Source organism: Dromiciops gliroides, chromosome 5 (assembly GCF_019393635.1).
Source record: "Dromiciops gliroides isolate mDroGli1 chromosome 5, mDroGli1.pri, whole genome shotgun sequence".
Lineage (NCBI taxonomy): Eukaryota > Metazoa > Chordata > Mammalia > Microbiotheria > Microbiotheriidae > Dromiciops > Dromiciops gliroides.
In genome coordinates this window covers 301375202-301392499 of record NC_057865.1, presented here as the reverse complement: position 1 = coordinate 301392499, position 17298 = coordinate 301375202, and the positions used below count along the sequence as shown (strand labels likewise).

Below are 17298 nucleotides of genomic sequence, written 5' to 3'. Positions count from 1 at the left end.
GGTGAACCTCAGGGACTCTTTTAAAGAATAATATTTTAAATGCATCAAATGCATATGATTACAAAGGGAACAAATTCCGTTCACGCACAGTTGTAAAACTATTTACAAAAACCTAAGAGCCCGGCCCCTCCCCCATCCCTGTGAGGCGAGTCTCACCTCCCTCTTGGAGATGTCCATCAGCACGGCCAGGCTGCTCGCATGGCTGCATTGGCAGGTGATGTGACTGCTGTTTCTGGAGACCAGCTCACATCCTTTGGCCGACCAGCCTCCTGCGCCCCGGCTCCTGAAGCACAGAGGACCTCGTTGAGATAGTTGTCTGTGAGCCCCTGCCCTACTGGGTGCCAGAGCCTACCCACCTGCCTGGCTGCTCCGAGATCCTGGAAGAGACAGGGGCCCACAGCTCCCCACCCCCATCGGCCCTACGGGTAACCCTCTCCTAGGTTTTGTGGCCCCTAATTAGGTCCTTGAGAGCAGGGGCTGTCCCACTTTTTCTATTTGTATTTCCAGCACTTAGCACAGTGTTTAGCACATAGTAAGCTCATTATCAATGCTTTCTCATTCATTCATCCATCCATCCATCCATCCATCCATCCATCCATCCATCCATCCATCCATCCATCCATCCATCCATGAGTTTGGCTCCTAGTGACGCTCTCCTTTCATAGACCAGCAGACTGAGGGTCAGAGAGGGTTAGGGTAGGGTCCCAGAGCCCCTTAGTGGTAGACGTGGGAACCCAGATCTCCTGAGTCCCCTCCCACAAAGGCTTCCTGGGGCATTTCTGTCCATCCCTGTTCTGAGAAGAACTCTAGGAAGGCAGGCAGCTGGAGTGGCCTTCGCTGTCCTTCAGCACTGGGCCAGTGGACATGCTGCCCCTCTCTCCCGCTGGGCCACGGCTTTCATCTGGGCCAGGACATCTTGGTTCTCAATGGGCAGTAGAGACTACCTGGGAGCCGAGGCCTCACTCCCACCCCACTGCTTCATTCTTTAGGAGGAGTGCGAGGCAGAAAAGTCCTCTTTTCAAAATCAGGGTTGGTTGAGAAAGGACAATAAAAGCATTATTGTCGGCTTGCCTTTTATTATTAGGGCACCTTTCATCCAAGGATCCCCAAGCGTTTTATGAGCCCTGCTCAGAGACAAGTCCGAGTACCTCAAAGCAATGAAGAGACTTGCCCAAAGCCAGGGGAAGAACCCACTTTCTCCTCAGCTCTGGGAAAATGGTCCCCACGCCCTCCACCCTCAGTTTACTCCTCCATAAAATGGGGTGTGAAAGTTAATAGGGGTCTGTCTCCCCCTTCTGAAGATGCTGGGATAAAAGGTGTTTTATAAATACCTGGCGGCAGAGGATTAAAAGTAGTGACTAATTGCCCCTTCTCGGAGGAAACAAAGAGATGTTACCAGAGGAAAAAGTGGGAAGAGTCAACAGCCCTGGGGCTCTGCCTGGAAAACCGATTAAACTGTTTTATAGCTGCTTTTGTTTTGACACCCCAGACACTTCGGAAGTAACCTCCCGCCCACCTGCAGACTGAACACGCCTTGTAACAAGGACAAACAAGCAGAGACACCTGTCTGCCACCATGGAGGAGTGGAGCACAGCAGCATCCGGTCCCTGCAGCGCCCCCCCCCCCACCCTGCACCGGAGGGAGGCAGTGCTCCGCTCTCTCAGCCAATTTCTCAGTGATCTCCTCATTTGCATCATTTCAGTCACTGTCAGTCAGTCAACAAACATTTATTGAGCACCTACTATGTGCCAGGCACTAGGCCAAACGATTTACAGAGATGAGCTCATTTATGCTCACCACAAGCCTGGGAGGGAGGTGCTGTTATCATCTCCCATTTTACAGATGAGGAAACTGAGGCAAACAGGGTTTGGTGACTTGCTCTGGGTCACCCAGCTAGGAAGTGTGTGAGGCCAGATTTCAGCCAGGTCCTCCTGCCTCCGGGCCCAGCCTCTCTCCACTGCACCACCAGCTGCCTGGAGGGCAGTGGTCTCCAGCATGGGGGCCATGCCCTGATGCTAGGGGTGTGGATCAAGTACCCAGCCACACCGCCCGCTGTGGCAGCTCCTGAGCCGGGGTGGTAATGCTGAGGCCTCTAGCTGCCTCCTTCCTAGCGGCACCCGGGCTGCTTTTATGGCCCCAGGAGCCTCGTTCCCTGGCCCTGAACATACCCCAGGGAGTGGTTCCAGGACACGCAGACGGGCTTGGTTCTCTCCTCGGTCTCTAGCAGAGTGTATTCGATGAGAATGGGACGGCCCGGCTGGTTGGGGGGCATGACTCCCTCGCTGTGAAGCAGGGTGCTCACGATGGGGGTGTTAATGATGGGTCGATGGGGCAGTCTGGAAACAAGCCCAGAAACCAGATCACAGCTGCTGTGAGGAGACCCTCCCCAGGCCTTCCTGCCTGCCCCCCACTCCCTGCTCTGAAGTCCCTCTGGCTCTGACGTGCGGGGCTCACAGGGCTTCAGACCTGGAGACCAGCCAGCCCACCCCGTGACCTGGCAAAGTCCCAGGACCTCTGCTTTAACCTTCCTGCTCCTTCCACTGGGCCACACTGTCCTCACAGCTCTGACCTGTGGTGAGCCCTGGACTCTACAAGGCCTGTCCAGGCCCTGGGGGCAGGGGATGGGGAAGAGCAGGGAGGATAGGCCCTCGGGCCTGGCTTAAGGGCTGTATTGGGGGGGCCCCAGGCAGGCTCCAGGAGAGGCCTCCCTCCATCATCTGGGCCTGGGGGCAAGCCGCAGGCCCCGGGGTGGGGAGGGGAGCCCCATCCTCACCGCAGACTCCTGCGGTCTGGGTCATACTGCTCAGGCAGCAGCTGCCCCAGGGAACGGTAGATGAGGACCAAGGCTACGGCGTGCTGGCTCCACTCATCCGGGTGCCGCTTCCTCCTCCTTGATAGAGGGTCATCGGTGGCCGGGTCAGCGGGGTCGGCTCTAGGGGTCACTCTGTGCTTGCTGGGCTTCGCCGTGGGCACATCTGCGAGGTTAACAGCAGAGCATCAGAAGGGCTGGAAGGCGGGGCCAAGGGCCGGCCGGGCCAGGTGACTGTGGATAAAACAGCCTTTGGGGCCAGCTGTTTGTCCCTGGGGTCCCCCAGACCTGGAATGCGCTGCCCCCCTCTGCGTCTGCTGAGGTCTGGCTTCACAGCCCAGCTCCGAGGTCCCCCCTCCGCCCTCCCATTGAGGAGATCTCTTCCCCTTCTCCCAGAGCCCTTTCAGAGGCGCCTCGGGGGGCACTGGGGGCTGAGACATGAAGAAATCCAAGGGGGGACCACAGCCCCCCTGCTTGGAAGAATCTGACCCTGATTCCCAGGATCCCAAAGTTGAGAGCCGACAAGGCCCTCGGAGGCCACCAAGGCCAAAGGAGCAGCCTAAGTTCCAAGGGTGGGACTTGAACCCAAGTCTCCAGGGCCGATGGTCGGTGCTTCCTTTGGACCTGCTTGGTATTTCTTCTGTGTGGATGTGTCTGTGCTGATGGAACATAAGCCTCCTGAGGGGGCCTGGACCCTTCTGAGACAGTGGCCAGCTCTGGCACGCAAAGAGTGCTGAGCAAACGGACTGCCCCAGGAGGCCGGTGGGGAGAGCTCGGACCCACCTCTCCTGTCCGAGGCCTGGAACAAGTGGGCAGGGAACAGCACCGAGGACTCCAGGTCCTTGGGGTAGTCCTCGTGGATCTCATCGAACCTCGGCACCCTGGCGCCGGAGAAGTTGGCCTTGGTGAAGATGTCAGCAGCCAGGACTGAAACAGAGCGGTCTTTGTCAGGCAACGGGGTTGTGGGGGAACACCCTTGGGGGACACGGGCCCTGGGGGGGGACATGGGCCCTGGCCATGGCTGGACTATGGCGCATCCAAGACATCCTCGCCCAGGAAGGGAGCTCGGCCGCCCCCCCCCCCCATTCCTCAGCCTGAGGGTGGAGGGGTTAGCAGCGATGGAAGCTTCAGGAGGGACTGCGACCCACCCCGTCCCCGCAGCATCCCTGAGCCCGTGGCAGCGGGGTGGCGGCATCTCTAGCTTACTCATGTTGGCCGTGATGATAACAAAGGGCTTCAGGTAGGTCCTCCTCATGTTCTTCACCAAATTGTAGAAATAGTCCTCATAGTGCCGGAGCAGGTGCGCCGTGCCCCCCTCCGTCCGCTGGATCTGCTCCCAGGAGTCCCTGTGGGTGGGGTCCAGCAGGGCGCTGCCAGTTCGGATGAGGTTCTGGAGGGAGGGGGAGGGGGTGACCAGCCGAAAAAGGACAAAGAGTCAGTCCCAGGAGAGCCGCCGCCTCGCAGGCATCACCTGCTCTGCTCTGCAAGGACTATCGCTCCCATTCTCCAGAGGAGAAGACTGAGGTGCGGGCAGCTCATAAGTGACTCCAAGCCTGGCCCCGCCATCCCTGCTCTTTGGGACAATGCCGCCAACAACCCCCACTTCTCCCAGCCTCTAAGGATCCCAAACACACTTGTCACAAACAAGCCCATGAAGCAGGAAGAGGAAGCCTGATTAACCCCACGTGGGGAAGTGACTTGCTCACAGTCACACAGCTGCTCTGCCTCCGGCAGGTCAATAAGGGCCAGGCAGGAGGATGCTTTGGCCCCTGGGGCTCCACTTTCCTCCTCCTTCAAGTAGGATCTCCAGGGTCCCAAAGAGAACTGCAGGACCCTGGCCAGGGCGGGGGAAGGGTGACACCTCGGTGTGTTTGCCAAAAGCCGTTGCTATGCATCCCTCTCGAGATGGGCTCCCAACCTCTAATCCTGGAAGTGTTTCCTCCCCAATCTGGGCTAAGATTCAAGATGAGGAGTTTATTTGGGTTTTCGACTTATGAAGCAGGAAGCCTTGTTTTCTCAGTCAAAAGATATGGGTTCCGATCCTACGCCTAGGACTTACAGGCTCAGAGGTTTAGAGCTAGAAGGGACCTTGTTGGTCATCTTGTCTAACCCCCTCATGTTCAGATGAGGAAACTGAGACATGCAGAAAGACAGCATGAAGTTGTGAAGAGAACACTGGACTTGACATCAAGAAGACCTGGATTCAAATCTTGCCTTAGATGCTTATTAGCTAGGTGACCCTGGGCAAGTCATGTTACCTCTGCAGGTCTTAATTCTGTAAAATGAGGGGCCCCCAAAGACCTTTCCAGCTCTAAATCGATGAGCCTGTGATAGGGGATTTGCCCAAGGTCACTCAGTGGTCACCAGATTGAATCACTTCTTTCTGGCCCTGTTTACTCAGCTGTAAAAATAAAGGGGGGGGGAACGGGGCAGTTAGGTGGCGCAGTGGATAGAGCACCGGCCCTGGAGTCAGGAATACCTGAGTTCAAATTTGACCTCAGACACTTAACACTTACTAGCTGTGTGACCTTGGGCAAGTCACTTAACCCTCATTGCCCCGCAAAAATAAAATAAAATAAAATAAACGATGGGTTATAGGTTCCCAAGGCTGACTGACAGAGGCTGGAAGCTGGACTCAAAGCTACATTGGTGACAGCTCCCATTTCTCTTATCTTTACCGCTCTCACTGATCCTTAGTTTCCCTATCTGTAAAACCAAGATAAAGATTTTTCCACTCTGGACTGCTGGTAGGAAAGTGCTCTCCTGCCGAAATGGGAGGTGGTGTGATTACTCCGGGTAACCGACCCCGAGGAATATGTCCAGGGTGGAAGTGGGGGCGCGATGCTTTCCCGGCCGCTCATTTCTGCAGGGATCCCAATCTCCTCCCAGCCTCCAACAGGGCGTGGGTACGCAGGATTTCGATGTAAACGACTTCAGGCCAAAGTCCAGGGCAGCCTCCGGGCCTGGCCTCCACCTGCCTACCTCGTTGAACTCCACATCTCTGGTGGCCGCCAGGTCGAAGCCTTGCTGCTGACTCTCATAGTGCAGCACGCGGATCAGGAGCTGGTAGGCTGTGCGCACGTCGTTCCCGTATAGGGCGCCCGTGGACTTGGTGGCATTCTCCAGCGTGCGGACGAGATGGATGGACTTGTCCCCATCAATTCTGGTCTCGTTACGATGGAGTTTCTCATTCTGAGACAGAAGAGGGAACACAAATGTTTTAAAAGAGCCACTTTTAGCTGATTTTTTTCCACTTAGAATGTTGGTTATAAACTTAAAAAGCACTTGATTTGATGCTCCAACCCTCCAAATCTTGGGGGCTCTCCATGCCTCACTACCAACCAATCGCAAGCATGTCTGGAGCACCTGCTGTGGGCCAAGCACTGGGCCAGGCACGCAGCTGTCATTTTTCATGAGTGTGACGCTTGGTCACCTTGGCACACGAGCCTCCCTTCTCTTAAGTAGGCTGGGTCTTGGACAGCTCGACCTGGGTCCATCCGAAGCCTGTGCTCAGGGACTCTCCTGCTGGGGGCAGGGAGGGAAGGAGACCTGCCAGAGCTCAGCCTCCCCCCTCGCCCTTCCAGAGCCTCGGCATCTCCCTCCCGAGACTCCACAAACACAACCCAAACGAGGCAGGCACCCCAAGTAAACCCCGACCGGAATTCCAGGAACCCTTCACGGATGTCAGCGGTGCACACCCTGCGCTGCCACTCCCCTCGGATGCCTCACTGTGGTCCTTGTCATAGCACGCCCTCCCCCACGCACCCAGGCTGACGGGATTTGAACAAGGCCCCAGCGGCGGGGACCAGGGAGCTGGGCTGCCATTGGGTGGAGGGCTGAGCTTCGGAGGGCAGGATTCGGCCAGTGTGGAGAAGTCACAGTGCCCGAAGTAACCCAACACTTCAAACACAGAGGGCCTGGCGTCTGTCAATGGATGGAGCCTTCACCTGTGGCGCCCTGGCTCAGAGGGCCACTCTGACCCTCCACCTCTACACAAAACTTCTGAACCCTGGTTAGTCGCCCACCGTTTGATGCCCCAGTGAAGAGGAGGGGGTCATCCTCTTACCATGGCCTTGAGGCCCAGGAAGGAGGATGTCGTGCAGTTGAAGAGCTCCGGGGGTAGCCAGCCCTTCTCACTGCTGCAGTGGCGGATGGCATTCCCTGGGAAATCAAGGCAGAGCAGTGTTGGAGAGGCCCTCGATCTACCCCTCCCGGAACTCAGAGGGCACATCCACATGCAAGGAAACACGCCAAAAACAATACAGAATAAGTACGAGATGGGCAGGGGGAGTACTAACAAATGGGGGATCCAGACACCGCCCATGTGTGGCGCCTTGGAGCGAGCTGGGTATTCCAAGAGATGGAGGGAAAGAGGAAGAGCATTGCCTAGGCAAAAGCATGGAGGTGGGAAATGGAAGCAAGTGGGCCAGTTTGGCTGGAACACGAGTGAGAGGGAGCAATCTGAAATTATTCTGAGAGGGCAGGTTGGAGCTAAGCCAAGAACGCTCTAAATGGTACGTGCATATGACACTGCAGGTGACTGCTGGGAGTCACTGAAGTCCTCTCTGGGTCTCATTGGGGCACCCCTCAGAGCAGCCATGTGAGAAGCACTTAGTAGGTCCGAAGGGTGCTGAGGGGGGGGAGGCATCCTACATGCTAAGGACCTCAGAGTCTCCCTGAAGGATTCCTGCCCGGCCTTTGTCAGGGACCGCCCTGGCTCGGCAAGCGCTTGGCCATCCTAACTGGCTTGCTCCCTCACCTGCCGACCACACAGGCTGTGACTACTCCACACTCACACTTACCCACGGATCCCTTGGGGCAGGGCACTGCCGCTGGCTGCCCAAACTTGGTCTGCGGCCACCATATGCCAGCCTCAAATGCGCGGGGACAGCCACTGTAGATCACTGGGGCACATGGGAAAAAAAACAACAGGAGAACTGATGCTCCCTCGGGGCCTTTTTCATGACCAGAGGACATTATGCATCTTCTCAGCCCCATTCAGAGAGGGCCTTGGTTTCCCCATCTGTAGAGCCAGGGCCCCTGATGTTCCTGCTGCTCCGCTCCAGGACTGGCTCTGCATCAGTGCATGGCATGGGAGAAGGCCAGAAGGGAAACTTCTGGGCACTTGGGAATGTCTCCTCTAGCCCCGGGACTGAGTATCTGAAGGCAGGGTCCAGTGGGGGCAAGGCAGAAGCCCATCTTTCAGACCTTTCCTGAAGATGGGGAGTCACCCAGAGAGGGAGGGGAGGGGAAGAAAGAAGGCTCCACTGGGAATCAGAGGCCTGGGCTCCAAGCCTGGCTCTGCTCCTCCTGCCAGAGTGACCTGACACATGCTTTCCCCCCTCCGGGCCTCTCTATAACACAGTGGGTGTGTTTGGCGAGCAGTGGTCAGCTGGGCGTGCGCAGAATTCCCTGGTCAATGGACCCACACGGGGCAGCACCCACCTTCACAGCCCTGGGTGGTCACTTCTGCAAAGGGATTATCACAGCGGTTGCACTGGCGCCCGATCACCCCAGACTTGCATGCGCACTGGCCTGTCTCCATGTCACACGTGCGTGTGTGGGAGCCGTAGGGGAAGCAATTGCACGGGTAGCACACCTCCTGGTTCTGAGGCTTGTAGTAGTTCTCCTGGAGGGGTGGGGGAAGATCAGGAGAAAGGAGGAAGGGAGAGGGGAGGGGAGAGGGGAGGCGAGGGGAGGCGAGGCGAGGCGAGGCGAGGCGAGGCGAGGCGAGGCGAGGCGAGGAGAGGAGAGGAGAGGAGAGGAGAGGAGAGGAGAGGAGAGGAGAGGAGAGGAGAGGAGAGGAGAGGAGAGGAGAGGAGAGGAGAGGAGAGGAGAGGAGAGGAGAGGGGAGGGGAGGAGAGGAGAGGAGAGGAGAGGAGAGGAGAGGAGAGGAGAGGAGAGGAGAGGAGAGGAGAGGAGAGGAGAGGAGAGGACAGGGGAGGACAGGGGAGGACAGGGGAGGACAGGGGAGGACAGGGGAGGGGAGGGGAGGAGAGGGGAGGACAGGAGAGGGGAGGAGAGGAGAGGAGAGGAGAGGAGAGGAGAGGAGAGGAGAGGAGAGGAGAGGAGAGGAGAGGAGAGGAGAGGAGAGGAGAGGAGAGGAGAGGAGAGGAGAGGAGAGGAGAGGAGAGGAGAGGGCAGGGAGGGGAGGGGAGGGGAGGGGAGGGGAGGGGAGGGGAGGAGAGGAGAGGAGAGGGGAGGGGGAGGGGAGGAGAGGGCAAGAGGGCAAGAGAGACCAAGAACATATGGCTCAGGTTCAAGTCAGCAAACGTTTGTTAAGTTCTTACTGTATTCAGAACATCCCGTCCCCAGAGAGCCAGCTGTTCAACATTGACCAGCGCATCTCTGGAGCCACCAGGACCAATTCTGCTGATCCATATTACTACATTTTGCACCCTGAGGCCTCAAGAGGGTCCTGGTCAGTGTATCCGATGACAAGACTTCCCCCCTCCACCCTCCCCATGGCTGTTATTACAGCCTCCTCTTCAAGACACTGAGCTATGCCGTCACTCCTCTCCTCAAAAGCCTTCAGTGGCTCCTCAGTGCTTACTGAATCGAACCAAAACTCCCATCCCTGGCATTCAGTATCCTCCCCCCTCTAGCTCCAGCTGACCTGCCCGCCTTAGCTCGTTCACAGCTTCTCTTCATACATCTTTTCCACAAGAATCAGGGAGGGGGTAGAGGGAGTGCTGTGACATCTGTGGCCTGGCCACAGAAACCACCACGAAGCACAGGGGCTCCCTGTGAGCCTGCCTCGACTTACCTTGCATTGACACTCTCCATTGGTCTTGTTGCAGTCGGGGTCAAAGCCTTTACTGACCTCACAGTGACACGGGCCACACACGGGGTTCCCCCACCAGCCTTTAGGACACGGGAGGTGGATTCTGTTTAGAAGTGAGAGGCTCGGACTGAGTCTTTTGTCAGCAGAGGCCTCCCAATAACCTGACACCCAACAGGCAGGAAAAGGTGCCCCATGGGAGATGGGACAGCTTCTCAACAGTCGCTGCCACAAGCCAGGTCTCCACGTGTACGAGAATGTTACTGGGAAGATGAGGTCATCCCCCAGGGTCAGTCATTTGACACTAATGTTTGCTCTCAGATGAAAAGGAGAGACCACCAGAACTTCCTTGTTCTCAGGCTCTTCCCAGCTCGGACATTCCCTGTTCTAGGCTCCCTCCCAGTTCTGATACTCCCTGTTCTTGGTCCCTCCCAGCTCTGACATTCCCTGTTCTAGGCTCCCTCCCAGCTCTGACCTCCCCTGTTCTAGGTTCCCTCCCAGCTCTAACACTCCCTGTTCTTGGTCCCTCCCAGCTCTGACATTCCCTGTTCTAGGCTCCCTCCCAGCTCTGACACTCCCTGTTCTTGGTCCCTCCCAGCTCTGACCTCTCCTGTTCTAGGCTCCCTCCCAGCTCTGACCTCCCCTGTTCTAGGTTCCCTCCCAGCTCTGACCTCCCCTGTTCTAGGTTCCCTCCCAGCTCTGACTTCCTCTGTTCTAGGTTCCCTCCCAGCTCTGACATTCCCTGTTCTGTGACCAGTTTCCTTCTGGGTCAGCCAGGGATGCTAATCAGAGCTCAGCCTCACTTGTTTTCACAGTGCTGTCCATAGTAGCTCTGCCCACACTCGCAGGTGTACCCACGTGTGGAGCTGGGTGTTCGGACACAAGTTGAGATGTGTTCACAGGGGTTCAGGTTACATACATCCACGCAGTCTCTCCCAAAGTATCCTGAGAGGGCAGGAAGACAACTCCATCATCTAGCTGCTGACCGATGGATGGCTCAGTGTTTGGGGATGGCACCTTGGGGATCCTCTGTGCTTTTCCTCTGGGCGGGGTGGCCCCTGATCCCTCATGGTGGGGCCTCTGGGATGTGAGGAGACACACACACAAACACATGCACACACACAACATGCACATACAACACGCACACATACTGACACCTATAGCCCCCCCATACTCTCACACCTAGCCACCTGCCCCCCTCCCCCCCCCCCCGCATGACTGAGCTCCCTGGGCTTCTAGGGAGGTGGGGAGGGGGGAGGAGCAGGATGTGGGCTGGAGAGATGGAGGGGCCACTTCTGATCCTGCCCCTCCGTAGCTGGGCAGCTGCCCATCCCGGGCTCTCAGCTTCTTGGCAAACGGCTCACCTGGGTCACAGATGCAGGAGTAGCTGTCCCAGGCATCCAGGCAGTGGCTGTGCTCAGGGCATGGGCTGGAAGTGCACGGGTTGTCCGTGGGGCAGCCGTCTTTCACCCTGACCTTCAGAGCATCCTTCATGTTCAGGGTCATGACGTTTGTTGATGTCTCCCCCATCCTCACTCCCTGTGGTGAGAACAGGTGGCTCAGCTCCATGATGGGACAAATGGGGCCGATGCCTGCTCGCCTCAGCGTCCTTGGCGCTGGGCCTGAGGGGCATGCCAAGGGAGAAGCACACAGGGAAGCGTGCAGAGGCTGGGCTGCCGGGGCATGGACCCTGGCCTGCGACAAGAGGAGGCCATGGAGAGAGGGCCGGCTCTGGGGTCACCGGGAGTGGCCTGACAGGGTGGGCATGGAGCCCAAAGGCCTCGGTGCCAGGTCTGATGCTTAGTCCCTTGGCTCCTCCCCTGCACGGAGGCTCAATTTCCTCATCCATACAATGGGCCTTTCCTTCCTCTGGGATGATTGCAAGCTAAAGACTTTAGCCAAGCTGGGGAGGCTGCCTGAGGGGGAGGGAGCGGGTGAATGAAGGACTCAGAGCAGAGACCCCACCAAGTGCAGTGGGAGGTGCAGGGGATCCCTGTGCCTGTTCAGAAGAGTCTGGGTGCGTCTAAGTCATGGTGTGGGTGAGGGCGCCAGATGGAGACCCTCACCCTTTTTTTAGCCAGGCCTGTCATTCCACTGGCCAGGGAGCTTCTGATGAGGAACTCCCTCCTCCAATGCAGATATCAGCTCCTGGCCATTAGAGAGTGACTGATGGAGGGCCACTAGGCAGCACAGTGGATAGAGCACTGGCCCTGGATTCAGGAGGGACCTGAGTTCAAATCTGGCCTCAGACACTAGACACTCACTAGCTGTGTGACCCTGGGCAAGTCACTTAACACTCGTTGCCCTACAAAAAATAAAAAATAAAAATTTTAAAAGGGGAAAAAAAGAGAGAGTGACTGAGGATGGACCTTTCTCCTCGGCAGAGGAAAGGGACTATGGGTGTGGAATGATACATATGATGCTGGGTTTGGCTGATGGTCAGTTCAGGCAAACCCTTTATTTTTTGTTTTATTTCTCTCTTTTCTGCCTTGTTTTCTATTCTTTGCTTCTGAGAATGGAGAATGAGACCTTCCCAATAACTGATGATAATAACAGCTAGCATTTATGTCAGGCTGGCTCTGGTGTCTCATGTGACGTGGAAATGAAAGAGAGGAAGGCCCGATGAGAGCATAGGCACCCTTCTGGGTGGGGGCAGGACTAGGTGGCACCTGGGCAGGTGAGCTGGGCGGGCTCCCTCCCTGGCGGGTGGCAGCCGTACCTGCATGCAGCCAGAGAAGCCCTGTCGGACTGTGACCTGGTCTTCAGAGAGGCCGCCCAACAGGATGCTCCTCATCTTCAGGCCGGGAAGCTGGTTGCCAATTTGCACCGTGTTCTGTCAGGAGGTGAAGGCAAAGGGGTTCAGGGTTAGCAGCGCCTCTGGGGGATGACGCCCATTCCTACCCTTCCACGGCGGTCCCTGCGGTCGGACAGCAGCCAAACTGCCGATGCTCCGGGAGTCCAGGGGCACCAGGATCTTGGCCCACTCCAGTTCTCAGTCAAGATTAGGTGATGAAGGAGATTGGGGTGGAGCCCTGGAGAGCCCGGGCGGCGGCTGCTCAGACCGTGTGGCAGCCCCCACCCCCAGCTCACCTGATCCAGGCCATAATCCAGGGTCATCACGGCCAGGTACTTGATGTCCTTGCCGTCCTTGGCGCTCTTCAGCTCGATGAGCAGGTGGTGCCACTCGCCGTCGCTCACGCGGGACCTGCCCAGCCTCATGGAGGCCACCTCGGAGGGGCCGTGGAAAACGGCAAAGTGCACGTGGCTGTTCAGGATCTAGTGGGGAGGAAGTGGGAGGGTCACCCCCAGTCACGGAGATGATGCTTGGAGCCCCCACCCGTGGTGGCCCAGGTCCAGTGACCGCGACAAAGCCACCAGGGGATGAGTCCTGGCCCTGGCCCAGGGCAGCTGCCTTTGGACCCCGGCTCTGCTTGTCCTGACTGCATGACCTTGGGCAAGTCGCTCCCCCTCTTCCAACCTCGGTTTCCTCGGCTGCAAAGCGGGACAAAGCTATTTGTACTTCTGACCTCACAGAACAGCTGCAGGGATCAAGTGAGAGAAAGGTAGGAAGGGGCTTGTGCATGGAGGCGGCTGTGGGTGGTGGTCCTTAAGGGAGGCAGGGCCGGGTAGTGGGAAGTGCCTGGACTTGGCAGAGAGTGGCCAAACCACCGGGACATTCTTCTGGTTCACCGGAGCCAGGTGGGTCCCCTTTTTGGAGCGCTCGATGGCTTACAAAGGGCTCTTGTCCCCAAAACCTTGGGAAGCAGGGCCAGGGTCCAGTTTCCAGGAGACGGCCTCACCAGCTGAGGGGGTAGCTCAGAACTTCATCCCCTCAGAGGCTACCCAAACCCAAGCCAGGCAGTGGGAGCCAGGCCCATTCACCGTGCCCACTTCCCTTCCTCCCCCAAAGACCCAGGGTCATGGCCTCAGAGGGGAGCCTTCGAGACCACCTCATTCAACCCATGGGTGATGGAAGGGTGGGTCAAAATATCAGGAAGATCTGGGTTCGAATCCTAGCCTGGCCACTTACTAGTTGGGTCAGACTAGGTGACCTCTCTGAGCCTCAGTTTACTCCTCCGTAAACTGGGCTGATAAGATCATCTAAGTCAAGTGCTTTGCAAACCACAGACTTAAGTATCACATATAAGGGTCTGTTACTGTGATTATTCTTATAGGTTTGGAAACTGAGGCCTCCTGACTCTGAAGTTTTGAGCCAGAGGAGGCCAGAAAGCAGCCAGCCATTTGTAAAGCCCAGGCGGAGTTCATTTGATTGCTGGCATTTATCTTTTTGACCCGTGGGTATATTTTTCTCCCCAGCTGAGGGTGGAGTCAACTTCCTTCTGTGCTCTGCTATTCAGGAAATGGGACCGAAATAGAGCCCTGGTTTCCAAAACACCTGGCTGAGTTGTCCCAGAGCTCGTGACACCCCAGCACTGCAGGGAGCTCACTACCACACCTCTCAGCATCAGGCATCATGGAGAAGAACACTGGGTGGTGGGAGGGCGCTCTCTCGGGTTCTCCCCCGGGCCAGTGGGAACAAAGGGCCAGAGGTGGGGACTGATCCCCTGGGATCTCCATGTTTCTGCTCACTCCCAGCTGCCACTAGAGATTCAAAAATGCACCCTCCCTTACCTGGAGGCTGATTTTCGATGATGTCCCCGCGTTGGCCTCCAAAAGGGCCCCGCTCACTTTCCGGGTCCGGAACATGAGGCCCAGGTACCAGGGCACCGAGATGGTGATGTCCAGATCCCCCCAGAAGACAAGGCTCTGGCCACTGAAGCGCTGGGCATGGGGCATGACTGTGGATGATACAGAGATGAGGGTGGTCACTCTCCTGGGCTGTGCAGGCCACCCCAGAGAGGAGAGCGCCAGCAGAGACGCTAACCAGGCCTCCCAGAAGATCATCAAGTGCCAGATCTGGGGGGGAGCTCATATTGAATGCATCCTGTCCCCCATCTTACAGGCCCAGAGAGGGCAAGAGACCAGCCCAGAGCCACACAGCTAAAAGAACCAGGAACAGCCCCCGGCTCTGGAGCGAAGAGAGAGAGGCTGCGGCCTGTCCTCAAAGTGCTTACAGCCCGCCGGGAGGAGTGGGACGAGCACACAGACACAAATACCAGGACTGGGGTGACTTTGTGACCGTCACAGGATAAGAGCCCATGAGCACCCCTCCTTCCTCCCTCTTTGTACAGTGACTGCTGGGCCACAAGAAGAAGAAAACGAGAGGGGCAGTTAGGTGGCGCAGTGGATAAAGCACCGGCCCTGCATTCAGGAGGACCTGAATTCAAATCTAGCCTCAGACACTTGACACTAGCTGTGTGACCCTGGGCAAGTCACTTAACCCTTATTGCCCCGGGGGAAAAAAAGGGGAAAAAAGAAGGAAACGCCCCAAAGGCCTTGAAGAGTCCCTGGGGTACAGGGTGAGGGGTCAGGGGGTAGTGGGGGCAGAGGTCAGGGAAGCAGGCAGAGCTGGGCCTTCCCCCTGAGCCCTGCTGAGGACCTTGGTGCCAGGTGACTGTGTACCCCTGGAGTGACAAAGGAGCCAGGACAGAGTCATGCCCGTGTCTTTGCCCACACCCATGCCCATGCCCAGGACTATCCAGTGATGGGCACGCTTCATGAGCTGGCCTCTAATATGCTCCACTCCCAGCTGATAGGAGGGATGGCAGAGAGGAGCCTGGCTGGCCCCATTCCCACCAGCCTTAAAGCCTGGGCCATCTGACAACCCAGCACAGATCTGAACAGAAAGCACTTGGCCATACATACCCTGAAGAAATGCCTGAATACCTCTACTCATGGGGAGCTCACTACCTCCTGAAGCAGGTCGTGCCCCTTTTGGACAGTTCTGATCTGTCATTTCCCTCTACCTCCAGCCTAAATCTGCCTCCCCTGCCCCCGGTGGCCAAGCCAGCGAGGCAAATCTCTCCAGCTACTAGCCATCTGTCTGGCACCGGAAGCCAGCTCCCATCTGCCTCTCATTCCTCCTCTGGCTACACACCCTCCATTCCTGGTGGGATCTTCATAAGCACAGGCCTAGATCTGGGGGGCCACAGAGGCTGTCTAAGCCTCCTCCCCTATACGGAGGAGGAAACCGAGGCCGGGGGAGGTTGGGGGGCAGCAGGAAAGGCCCACAGTGGGTCACACAGGCAGCAGAGCCACATTCGAAGCCCGGTCCCTTGGCACCTCTTTGGTCATCTTTACCACCCCCAGGCTGCCTTTTCTATTCTAGTCAGAATTACATTGGCACGGTTGCTGTCAGACACTATTTTGGGATGATGACAGAGCCAAATTTGTCTTTGGAAGAACTGCCCAGGAAGGTTCGTTTAACTCCAGGTGGGCTTGGCTCACCTCGACATTCCAGGCCGGTGACACACACAAGCCCCAAAGACCAAAGGAAGAGCAGCCCCCAGGTCACAGCCAGCGTCCACCCAGAGCCCAGGCCGGCTTCCTCTGGAGGGAGGCACAGCCGCATTGTCCCTTCCCAGCGATTTCCTGTGGGGCTGGACCACCATCGGCTTTCATTTTCTTTGGCAGAGCCACTCGCCAAACCCCGTGACAGGCCTGGGTAAGGGAAGGCCTCGGCCACTGACGGCTTGCCCGACCTGGGATGCCTCACAGTCTTCCTAGGGCTTGGAGGCTGGAGTCTGGCTGGCAAAATGGGGGGAATCCAGGGTGCTGGCCCTGGCCTTTGGAGCAGTGAGGATGGAGGGGCAAAATGAGAGAAAGCTGGGTGAGCAGACAAAGTGCTAGCCTGGGAGAAAGAAGACCAGGGTTCGAATCCTGCCTCAGACATTTATTGGCGATGTGATTCTAGGCAGATCACATGCACTCTGTTTTTTTGTTTTTTTGTTTTTTAGTGAGGCAATTGGGGTTAAGTGACTTGCCCAGGGTCACACAGCTAGTAAGTGTTAAGTGTCTGAGGCTGGATTTGAACTCAGGTACTCCTGAATCCAGGGCCAGTGCTTTATCCACTGCGCCATCTAGCTGCCCCTGATCACATGCACTCTGAAGCCTCAGTACATTCATCTGGGAAATGGGGACAATCATCTCCCATCTCACAGGGCTGTAGTCAGGTTCTAATGAGTTAATGTATAGTAGTGTGACAGATGAGTAAACTGAGGCCCATAGAGGGGAAGGGTCTCATTCAGAGACCCACCAGGGATTGGTGGTCACCATCAAGTAGGCTTCCTGCCACACTACGCTCCCATTGCCCTGTTCTCAAGCCCCTCCCAGCTTTGACATCATCTTTTCTGTGCCCCAGCTTTGCCATCCCCAGTTCCCCCGGCCCCTCACAGATCTCACAATCCCCTCCCCTCAGCCCTGCCCTGGTCCTTACCCTGCTCACAGTTCCTGCCCCCATACTGCAGTGGACAGTCACAGATGTAGGTCCCCCATCTGTTCACACATGTCCCGCCGTTCTGACACCAGATCTTGTCACAGTGATTCTCCTGAGCAGCACAACCTGCCAAGGATGGGTACGGCCTTCATCTCAGCACCGCAGGCCTCGACAGACTCCCCACATCCATCCTTCTGCGGGCGCGTTCTCGTCTGGTCCTCCCTCGGCAGCCTCCCTGGCAGCCTGGGAGGCTGCCGAGGCCCAGGCGACCATCAGCCCATTGCCCAGATGAGCCAAATGAGGCCACACTGGCAGAGGGGCTGGGGCTGGGGCTCAACTCGGGTCTGCTTCCAAGTTCATCTGCTTATAGTG

At 57.2% G+C, this 17298-nt stretch overlaps 1 protein-coding gene across 1 annotated transcript in view; it reads right to left on the bottom strand.

The window, feature by feature from the left end:
- CELSR1 (cadherin EGF LAG seven-pass G-type receptor 1) overlaps positions 1-17298 on the bottom strand; it is a 142567-nt gene that overhangs the window by 21593 nt on the left and 103676 nt on the right. The window contains exons 8-23 of the mRNA XM_043967738.1: positions 16927-17052; positions 14223-14389; positions 12681-12866; positions 12310-12423; positions 10955-11129; positions 10394-10535; positions 9576-9696; positions 8255-8438; positions 7612-7713; positions 6876-6970; positions 5792-6001; positions 4016-4199; positions 3593-3736; positions 2774-2975; positions 2169-2336; positions 157-283 (exon numbers count right to left, since the gene is read on the bottom strand). Of these exons, the coding sequence (XP_043823673.1) occupies positions 157-283; positions 2169-2336; positions 2774-2975; positions 3593-3736; positions 4016-4199; positions 5792-6001; positions 6876-6970; positions 7612-7713; positions 8255-8438; positions 9576-9696; positions 10394-10535; positions 10955-11129; positions 12310-12423; positions 12681-12866; positions 14223-14389; positions 16927-17052 (2447 nt within the window). The remainder of the gene's footprint in view (positions 1-156; positions 284-2168; positions 2337-2773; positions 2976-3592; positions 3737-4015; positions 4200-5791; positions 6002-6875; positions 6971-7611; positions 7714-8254; positions 8439-9575; positions 9697-10393; positions 10536-10954; positions 11130-12309; positions 12424-12680; positions 12867-14222; positions 14390-16926; positions 17053-17298) is intronic.